At 34.3% G+C, this 11,519-nt stretch overlaps 1 protein-coding gene across 1 annotated transcript in view; it reads left to right on the plus strand.

Moving 5' to 3' along the window:
- LOC126886190 (uncharacterized) overlaps positions 1–5,899 on the plus strand; it is a 225,681-nt gene extending 219,782 nt beyond the window's left edge. The window contains exon 3 of the mRNA XM_050653045.1: positions 5,631–5,899. Coding sequence (XP_050509002.1) covers positions 5,631–5,899 — 269 coding nt within the window. The remainder of the gene's footprint in view (positions 1–5,630) is intronic.
- Positions 5,900–11,519: the final 5,620 nt, after the last annotated feature.

The raw sequence follows: 11,519 nt of genomic DNA on the forward strand, positions 1-11,519 counted from the left end.
ATAAGAAAGTACTTTTCCTCAGCCTACAATTTTGTTTTTATTGGGTTTCTAGACTTCATTAGTGCACCATATTTTTCGTTATTTGGTAGGAATACTTTTTCGATATATGGTTACTTTTTGTGTTAAGGCAGGTATACATATGCGCTCTGCTCGGTGTGCGAGCCGCTCGCGCGCAGCATATTTGTTAGATTAGTACGTGTTCTCAAGTGGCACACAAACGGCTCGCACACGGCGCACCACGATCTAACTTCTGTCGGCTTTTCAACAAATGCTTTGATGGTTCGCAATACGTATTTGGACGGGTTTGCGAGTGGTTTGTTGGTTTTGGGGCGCCTGAGTTGAATATTTGTTAGTAATGGAGTGTTAGGAAGGAAATATCAAACTTATTGATGTTTACCGTGGAAAGTGAAAATGAGATGATGACATTGAATATATTTAAACATGTTAGCTTGCAACACCAACTTGTAACCAACTTGCAACCATCTTGCAACCAATTTGCAACCAACTTGCAACCAATTTGCAACCAACTTGCAACCAATTTGCAACAAACTTGCAACCAATTTGCAACCAACTTGCAACCAACTTGTAACCAACTTGCAACCAATCGGAATGAAACCAAACACTTCTCGATGAGAATAGGAGAAGCTACTCCCGACGTCGGCCGATATCGGATCTGATCTGATCGGAGAAAAACGGATCCAATGTAGGGACCCACATTTAATACTAATTATCTACAATTACTAAATGTTCGTAAGTTTCCTCTGGATCGCGGAAGGTTCGTCAAAATGAAAAATGTTAACGAACATTAACCGCGCCAGGAACGCGCGGCGCTCACACGGCGCGGAGTTTGCGGCGCGGATATGTATTTCCGCCTTTAGGTATTTGCGAAAAACCATCAGAAAACCTGTTTTTTTGTCGTAAATTAAACATTTTCAATCGCAAATAACTCCAGAAGTATTGACTTACATAAATAATTTGTAGGTCGAAAGTTGATAAGAATTAAGTAGTGAATTTATTCATTTCCGGACTTATTTTAAACGCGCGTTTTTAACCCGTAGAGAAGGGGTAACTGTCACCCCTCAAGTAAAAGCAACCAACAGCACTTTCAAGTTCAAATTGGAAGTAGAGGGTAGCTAGAACATAAATCCAAAGTTTCATGTAATTCAGAGTTGACCCTGAATGTTACACTCCAACAACTAGGGATGGCGGTTTTTGACAAAACACCGGTTTTCGGTTATACCGGTTTTTTTTTGCTTACGGTTTAACCTGGCGGTTATAACCGGCCAAAAACACCGGTTTTTCCAAAAACCGGTTTTCGGTTTTTTAACCCAATAGTTTACAAAGTTACATTTACAATACACTTTAGTTTGCGATACATTCGACTCGATATTAATATGATCAAAATTAGTACTATCGAAAGAACATGTATTATTTTTAACACGTTTGTATATTTGTAGAATAGGTACATTTTAACTCATTTAATGCTTCCTGTATGAGTGTATCGTTTTGAAAACGTAGCGAAATTCTTGGAGATTCGTATTCGTAATCAGTAATTTGATATTCATAGTCAGAGCATTATTTTTGGTAATCAGAAAAAGTCATTCACCCACTTTCAATGTCAAGAGTTAAGTGTGAAAAATAGATGATGTTTGCGTCTAATTCAACCAGATCACTTCTTATGTAAATATTATGATTAAAAATAACTTTTCAAGGAAATATTATAATAAAAGTTAATAATTGTTTCTGGCTGATGTGAGATTGCACTTTCAGTTTTTTTCTGTATTTTATAAAATGAAATAAAATTTGAATTATGGTTTTGTTTGGAATAATTACTTGAGAATAATAATTATGACTGGGATCCGAAATAATACCTAACCTAATCCTAATCACCGTAAAAACCTAATAACCGGTTTTTACTTTAAAAAGAAAAAACCGGTTATAACCGGGACAAAAAAACAACCGGTAAAACCTGTTATTGCGAAGTAAAAAAACCGGTTTTAAGTTTAAACCGGTAGGTATTTCCCATCCCTACCAACAACACTACATAATTCAAAAATTAAATATTTTTTGGTCACAGTGTAAAAATAATAATCTTATTACCGGTTGTTCGACCGCTAATCAAAAATGGAGTCAACTGATCCTTATCAAATATTTGATTACTGTCACCAACTGTCAATCTCAACTTTGTTTGGGTTGCTGAAAACATAATTGATTACAATTATGCGATTTATTAATCAATTATTTTAATAATTTTTATCCTAATTATGTCAAATTTCAAGAGCGTTAAAGATGAGGTTGATCAACTGCTTAATATTCCCAGTACTGACCTACGGATGTGAATCTTGGACCCTGAGAAATTTTATTGGGTTTCTAGACTTCATTAGTGCACCATATTTATATTTTGATAGGAATATTTTTTCGATTAAAGGGTTACTTTTTGTGTCAAGTATTTGCGAAAAACCTCCAGAAAACGTGTTTTTATTTGTCGTAAATTAAACATTTTCAATCGCAAATAACTCCAATAGTATTGACTTACATAAAAAAAATTGTAGGTCGAAAGTTGATAAGAATTAAGTAGTGAATTTATTCATTTCCGGACTTATTTTAAACGCGCGTTTTTAACCCGTAGAGAAGGTTTAACTGTCATCCCTCAAATAAAAGCAACCAACAGCACTTTCAAGTTCAAATTGGAAGTAGAGAGTAGCTAAAACATAAATCCAAAGTTTCATGTAATTCAGAGTTGACCCTGAATGTTACACTCCAACAACACTACATAATTCAAAAATTAAATATTTTTTGGTCACAGTGTAAAAATAATAATCTTAGGACCGGTTGTTCGACCGCTAATCAAAAATGGAATCAACTAATCCTTATCAAATATTTGATTACTGTCACCAGCTGTCAATCTCAACTTTGTTTGGGTTGCTGAAAACATAATTGATTACAATTATGCGATTTATTAATCACTTATTTTAATAATTGTTATGCTAAGGGCCGGTTGTTCGAACGCTAATCAACAATGATCACTATCAAATATTTAATTACTGTCACAAAAACTGTCAATGTCAACTTTTATTGGGTTGCTGAAAATATAATTGATTAAAATTATGAGATTAGTTAATCAATTAACATAACAATTATTAACATAATTGATTAAGTTATTTCATATTATGTTTTCAGCAAACCAAACAAAGTTGACATTGACAGTTGGGGCCAGTAATTAAATATTTGATAATGATCATTGTTGATTAGCGTTCGAACAACCGGCCCTAAATATGTCAAATTTCAAGCGCGTTAAAGATGAGGTTAATCAACTGCTTAATATTCCCAATACTGACCTACGGATGTGAATCTTGGACCCTGAGAAATTTTATTGGGTTTCTAGACTTCATTATTGCACCATATTTATATTTTTGATAGGAATATTTTTTCGATTAAAGGGTAACTTTTTGTGTCAGGTATTTGCGAAAAACCTCCAGAAAACGTGTTTTTACTTGTCGTAAATTAAACATTTTCAATCGCAAATAACTCCAAAAGTATTGACTTACATAAAAAAAAAATTGTAGGTCGAAAGTTGATAAGAATTAAGTAGTGAATTTATTCATTTCCGGACTTATTTTAAACGCGCGTTTTTAACCCGTAGAGAAGGTTTAACTGTCACCCCTCAAGTAAAAGCAACCAACAGCACTTTCAAGTTCAAATTAGAAGTAGAGGGTAGCTAGAACCTAAATCCAAATTTTCATGTAATTCAGAGTTGACCCTGAATGTTACACTCCAACAACACTACATAATTCAAAAATTAAATATTTTTTGGTCACAGTGTAAAAATAATAATCTTAGGACCAGTTGTTCGACCGCTAATCAAAAATGGAATCAACTGATCCTTATCAAATATTTGATTACTGTCACCAACTGTCAATGTCAACTTTGTTTGGGTTGCTGAAAACATAATTGATTACAATTATGCAATTTATTAATCAATTATTTTAATAATTGTTATGTTAATTATGTCAAATTTCAAGAGCGTTAAAGATGAGGTTGATCAACTGCTTAATATTCCCAGTACTGACCTACGGATGTGAATCTTGGACCCTGAGAAATTCGGAAAGAAGAAAGATAGACGCCACTGAAATGTTCTATTGGAGACGAATGCTACGAATTCCTTGGACCGACCATAGAACAAATAATTAATTCAATTTTAAGAGAGCTAAAAGTTAGCCAATGACTCTCTAGTAAAGTCCATCTCCAACAATTAAAATATTTTGGACATGTTATGAGAGCAAACACAGAAAACATGGAAAGGCTCATTACACAAGGAAAGGTGGAAGGCCGAAGATCACGAGGAAGATCCCCAACAAGATGGATCGATCAAATTACAGGAATATGCAAAAGACCTATGCATGAGTTAAAAGAAATGACCAAAGACAGAGATCTTTGGAGACGGACAATACACGACATCATGTCGACCACTACACTCCCTCCGGGGGGTCAGGATTGAAGAGAGAGTGATGTTAATTAATAATTAATAATTAATAATTAATAATTAATTAATCAATAAATTACGTTAATTATCATAATGATAATTAACATAATTGATTACAATCAACTGATTCACGTACGAATGAGAGGTGTTCTTATTTGCTGGTTGTTAAGGGGACTTAATTATAATAAACTTCTTGATTAGCGTTCGAACAACCGGCCCTTAATGTTTATATTACGGAGTAGAGAATTATATAACCTTACAAACGTTCTAGCACACGACTCCTACTCTCAAAAATCAACGAGAGGTTAATTTCCCGACTCTGCACCCCCCATTACTGTTTAAATATGTGCGTATATACGTATTGAAGGAATGGCGGGAAGTTTGAAATATAATATGACCAACAGAGCAAGAGCAATCTAACCTTACATTTTTTATAAAAGTGTTTTGTTATTGTTTTTGTATAAGTGTTTGAACTTGAACTATTTTAATTTAATATTAACAAATTTACATTTTATATTAATAAAATCCTTAGGATTTGAGGAACAATTTGGTGATGATGAAAGAATAATATATATTTTTTAAATAACTCTTGAACCTGTACCATATGAGAACGAAAAAATTTATGGAAGAATTTAATAACACATTTTTGTTAAGGTTTATAGTTTCCATAAAAATACTGTGATATAATTTATATAAGAGCTGGTTCCTGGTTAACATTATATTATTATTCAGTAAGTATACGTAACCTTCCTTTCATGGAAATACATGTTATGCTATTTTTTTGCTTGATATTTATATCTAATGGAATTTTTTTTAGGTACTATGAGTAGTTCCCTCTACTCTCAACTTTGGATTTAGGTAAGTGGATGGTCAAAAACTGGCTTGAAAATAGCAGAGAAAAAGATGATGACTTAATAGATGAGCCAAATACGAATTAGAATCCAACAAAGAAGAATGAGAATACAGCAAAGAAACAAAATGCAAAAATAATGTCAAGGCAACACGATTTAAACTAAAGATTGGAATCATTGAAAAATTTTTTTTTGCGTTCCGAACGGGGAATCACACTATTGCCAGGCGAGCTCAAAAAAACTTTACTTGGAGCCGAATTGGTTATCAAAAGCTCATCTATATCTGTTCTATGCAGAAAACTGGTGCAAGGCAAAAGATTATAATGATACCAAAAAAAAGGTTAGTGAAGGATCCAGAAAATCCAGAAGAAAAGCCCAAGATCAAAATAAATCTTTGACCAGTTACCAGGACAAAGTTCGAGAGCTCCTTGAAGATAACTTTAACTTTCAACCACTCTACAATGACAGACTGAAAATTACTGCGGCTAAATATCAACATTTACAAGAACTGAAACCGAGTATTACAAAAGACTATCACTCAAATTATGATAATTTACCCATGTAACAAAACTTTGATATTTTTTTAAAACAAATGTGTAATACACGTTTTCAACCAAAGTTGTACTGTCCTTACTTTATTTCTTCTATGTAGATAATACTTTGTAACATTGGGTCAAATGAAGGTAGTTCAAATTAATAGAATATTGGGTTTAAAACCACTTAACTCCCTAATTTAAAGTTTGCAATCCACCTATCTCTTAAAGTAATACCACGTAACTCCGTAACTAAATCTGGAAAAACTCCTCAACTGCAATAAAGAATTATATTAGGTATATTTATACAAAGAAAATATCATACTGCTATTAGAATTATATTTATATTGTATTTGTATGGTGTTTTTAAAAAGTATAAAGTCAGTAAGGCCTACTTTTTCAAAGTTATTTAGTTTTTTGTTGCTCCTGTAAAATCAGGATAATGTGAGTTACGTGGTTTGTTAATTAGGCCGTCGATATATTTTTTGAAATGGCTAAAGAAAATGTGACCTTTCCTGTGTTTGTTTGAACTTTTTGATTGCTTTTTTTTTTGTTGGAAATGAAACTATACCTACTTATTTGAGTGTCTCAACCATTATTATTGTGAATTATTTTGATTGAGTTTTGATATTTGTTTTTATTCCTAAAAAAGACGAATTCTGAACAGGAAATCATATTTCCGATTTAGAAATAAACAACAAAATGAGCATTATTTTTCAAGCAGATGATTAAAAATAAAAAAACTGATCACGTGCTTTTACAAATAATATATATACCTATATATTGACAGTCCATTTTAAAACGACAAAATAACCAATATTTCAGTAAAAAAACCCTGAAACCATGGAAAAGAAAGTGCGAAGGAATGGGGATACCAGTAAGAAACAAATACCTTTATATATGCTAAGTTTTACTGGTGGCCAAATAGTGATTGTACAGGATGAAGATGACCTCGGCTTTATCATGAAAAAACTGGAACAGAAACATACAAATAATGGAAGAACCGATAAACCGAAAAAAACTGAATACAGAAATAAAGCAGTTGCAAATAGACGAAGGTCAATAAATCAAAGAAATTAAAGAGTAATCAAAGGAATAGACAAATAAAAGTATTCAGGTTTCATAATATCAAACAAAGGAGCAACTGAAAACTGAACAAAAAAACATATAGCACCATGACAAAAAGTACCTATTCTGACTTAAATATGTGAAAATTGGATAATAAATAAGAAAACCAAAAACAAAATAAGAGCAATAGAGATAGAATTATTAAGGAGAAGCTTCAGAGTAACAAGAAGAGATAGAACAAATAACAGAGATTAAGACAAGAATGGGAATCAACTCAAATATAAGATTACATAGAGCAGAAGAGATTAATCTGTTACGGACAGGTCAGGAGAACAGACAAAAACGTTTAATAAAAAGGATAACAGAGTGGAACCTGATTGATAGGAAAAAGGAAGAGAGGCAGACTCGAAGATCTTTCAGAAGAGATAAAGTGGACCAAGCAATGGAAAAAAGAAATCTGCAGTAAGGGACTGGCAAAAGAGAAAGAACTGGAGAGAACGGTTGAGTTAACAAACACAGTGAAAACAATAAATTTTCATAAACAAACCATGTTTCAGACATTGTGGATCAGTTTAGAATTTGTTATAAGGATATGTTTCTGATTGAAAATTAGAATATTCAATTCAAGAGCTGTTCAACATAAAGTGTATTAAGAATATAAACTAAACGCAATAAAACAAAGGTTTAAATATTTATTATAAATGTTAAATTTTATGGTATTTTATAGCATGTTTATAGATTAGTACTCATAAATGGAATATCTTCTGTGTTAACATATTCTCGATCAATATTAACAACAAGGTTATCTGCTAGAACTTCATGAGTTTTATAAATCTTTCAGTAATTGTTTTGTGTAGGTATACCACCAAAACCATCCATAACCATATATAAAAACAACCCCTAATATAAGTTTTTAAAGTTATTAAAACTTGATCTGTGATAGTGCTCATAGTACCTAAAAAAATTTCATTAGATATAAATATCAAGCAAAAAAATATCATAATATGTATTTCCATTTTCCATGAAAGGAAGGTTACTTATAATTACTGAATAATTATATAACGTAAACCAGGAGCCAGCTCTTACATAAATTATATCACAGTATTTTTAAGGAAACTATAAACCTTAACAAAAATTTCCATAAATTTTTTCGTTCTCGTATGGTACAGGTTCAAGAGTTATTTAAAAAAATATATTATTCTTTCATCATCACCAAATTGTTCCTCAAATCCTAAGCATTTTATTAATGTAAAATGTAAATTTGTTAATATAAAATTAAATTAAAATAGTTCAAACACTTATACAAAAACAATAACAAAACACTTTTATAAATGTAAGGTTAGATTGCTCTTGCTCTGGTTGGTAATATTTTATATTTCAAACTTCCCGCCATTCGTTATATACGTGCACATATAAACAGTAGTGGGGGGTGCAGAGTCGGGAAATTAACCTCTCGTCAAAAATCATTGTTTACTTCACCACGATCAGATGGTTAACATCAGCCTTTTTCGGGATTTTTCTTCAAAATGGCCCATTCCCGAAAAAATTACTTTATTCCATAATTTTGGCCTCGATTTTATATATATTCATAGCACTGAAATATGAGGACATGGTTTAATTAACGTCTGTATCCAGATTTAGCCATACGGCTCACACTCCCTCTAAGGGGAAAATTGACTCATCCCAGATACCTACGGTATCAAAAGGATTGAGCTCTGGTGGGACTCTTTCCGAGTTATCGAGCCCTAGGTGACTTGGTATGCAGGTGTATCTCCCAACAATTTTCGTACACATCTGCATGGTCTTGTAAAGATGTTCATTTAGACCCAGCCTTTTTATGCTTTCGAGGAGGTTCTTCGGAACGACTCCAGTAGTAGATATAACAATAGGTATCGTCTGGGTACTTTGCATTCTCCATTGCCTTCGTATTTGAATTTCTAGATCTCTGTACTTGGCGATCTTTTCAGTGAATTTACTACGTAGATTATTGTTGTTAGGTATCGCCACATCAATTAGTGTTGTTTGTCTTGTTAATTTATTAACTAGTACGAGATCTGGTCTATTATGTGCCACTGTTTGATCAGTGAGCACAGTGCGGTCCCAGTATAGCTTGTAGTTGCCATCCTCAAGCATACTCTCAGGGACGTATTGATAATACGGGAGATGGTCCGTTTGGAGAAGTTCCAGCTTGATAGCTATCTCTTGATGAAGGATTTTTCCCACTGCGTCATGCCGTTCCTTGTATTCAGTTGCAGCAAATGCCTGGCAGCCCCCTGTAAGATGTTGGATGGTTTCTTGGGCTTGACATCCATATCGGCATCTGTCGTTTTGAACCTGAGGGTCTTTGATGATATATTTCAGGTAGTTTCTGGTTGGTATAACCTGATCCTGAATGGCCAGTAATGAACCCTCCGTTTCAGGGAACATCTTTCCTGATGTCAACCAGTAGTTCGACGCTATATTGTCGACATAATCTTGGCTGACCTCATTGGGATGTCGCCCGTGCAAAGGTTTACCCATCCAGGCGCGCACTTTTTCGTCCTTAGTAAGGTGGTTTATGCGCAGTTCTGCTTCCCTCAGTTTGATCGGTGTTGTGTCATCTACTGCGCAGATAGCGCGATGTAGAGTAGATGTCTCAGCCTGCATCTGAAAATAAGTTCCTAAATTAGCAATTTGTTTATCTAATTGCTCACCTATATCCATAAGTCCTCTTCCTCCTAAATACCGGGGTAATGTCGTTCGTTCTACTGCACTTTTAGGGTGGTGTTTTTGTGCCTTTGTGAGGTGTGTTCGTACTTTTCGCTGAAGATTTTCTATATCCGTTTTTGTCCACTTAACAATACCAAATGAATAGCTAAGCGCAGAACAAGCGTAGGTGTTTAGTGCCTTAAACAAATTTTTACTGTTAAGCTGTGAACGAAGCAGCTGTTTTACCCTTCTTATAAACTCAGTAGTTATCTCAGTTTTCATTTGCTTATGGTCAATTTTTCGCGCCTGCTTTACTCCAAGATATTTGTACATATCGTTGTCGCCCATGGCCTCGATGTTCTGGCCATTTTGCATATCGAATCCACCGGGCTGTACCTTTCCTCTGACTATATTCAAAACACGGCACTTGTCTAGACCGAACTGCATACTAATATCATTAGAAAATGTTTCTACAGTTTTTAGCATCTCTTCTAGGTGTTCTCGAGTGGAAGCCATTAATTTCAAATCATCCATATACAACAGATGATTGAGCTTCGCTACCACAGTATTATTGCTTTTAATGCTAAAACCTGAGTCAGTGGAGTTTAATAGCTGGGAAAGGGGGTTCAAAGCTAAACAGAACCACAATGGACTCAACGAGTCTCCTTGAAATAGGCCCCGGTTGATTGCGATATTTTCGGTTTCGATATTGTTTTCACCAGGTATTTGGAGGTGAATTTTAGTCTTCCAATCTCTCATTATATGCCTTAAAAAGGTCACTATGTTATCATCTACTTTGTATATTTTCAATATATCTATTAGCCATTCATGCGGTACTGAATCAAAGGCCTTTTTATAGTCAATAAATGCAGTAAAAAGGTTCCTTTTTTTAGTGAATGCCTGGTTAGAAATGACTGAGTCGATGATAAGCTGTTCTTTGCAACCCATGGAACCCTTAGCGCATCCTTTCTGTTGAGGCTCTATGATATTGTTTAGAGCACAGTGTTGGTAGATACGCCGGGTTACACAGGATGTGACCAATTTATACAAAGTTGGAAGACAAGTAATTGGGCGGTACTTGGATGGATCTTGGGAGTTATTTTGATCCTTGGGTATTAAATAAGTAGTTCCCTGAGTTAGAAATGATGGTAATTCCTGCGGATTAGAAATAACATGATTAATTAATCTTGATAAGCACTCATGAATACTCCAAAACTTTTTAAGCCAGAAGTTCTGAACTCCGTCTGGTCCAGGAGATTTCCAGTTATGAAGCTCTTTGATGACATTTGAGACTTCTTCAGTCGTGAATGGTTCGTAGTTAGCAGTGACGTAGTGGTGACAGTTGCGCGTCGTATCTTCTATCCAGCCAGCATTGTTGTTAAAAGCAGCTGGTGTGGAAAGTTGATTTCCCCAAAACTCATAAATTTCTTCTTGGCTTGGGTAAGACTTGTCGACACTTTCTACGGTGGAATTGAGTTTTCGGTAGAACGACTTCTCAGAGTTCTCAAAAAGTGCATTGTCACATTTTCGGTTGTTACTAACTTTATACCTTCTTAATCGTCCTGAATAGACGGAGGGTTTTTGTTTTAATGTATCCAGACACTGTTGGGCTGTGTTATTTTCTGGATCGTATCTCGAGTGTCTTGCAGTGCTCCGCATTATTTCTTCAGCTCTTTTAATAACTTTTCTACTTGTAACACCTCTTATATATTCTGTGACTTGACCAATATCCCTACGCAGTAATTCAATTTTTCCGAGAAGTCTCTTTTCCCAGGGTGCAATTCTGTTACCAGTCCTTCCGTTATTAGTACCCCGTCGTGTTCTGATCTTAACGCCCATTACATTGGCAATTGCTGTAGCTGCACAGTAGATTAGCATATGCAGATACTCCAATGT

Source organism: Diabrotica virgifera, chromosome 6, assembly GCF_917563875.1.
Source record: "Diabrotica virgifera virgifera chromosome 6, PGI_DIABVI_V3a".
Lineage (NCBI taxonomy): Eukaryota > Metazoa > Arthropoda > Insecta > Coleoptera > Chrysomelidae > Diabrotica > Diabrotica virgifera.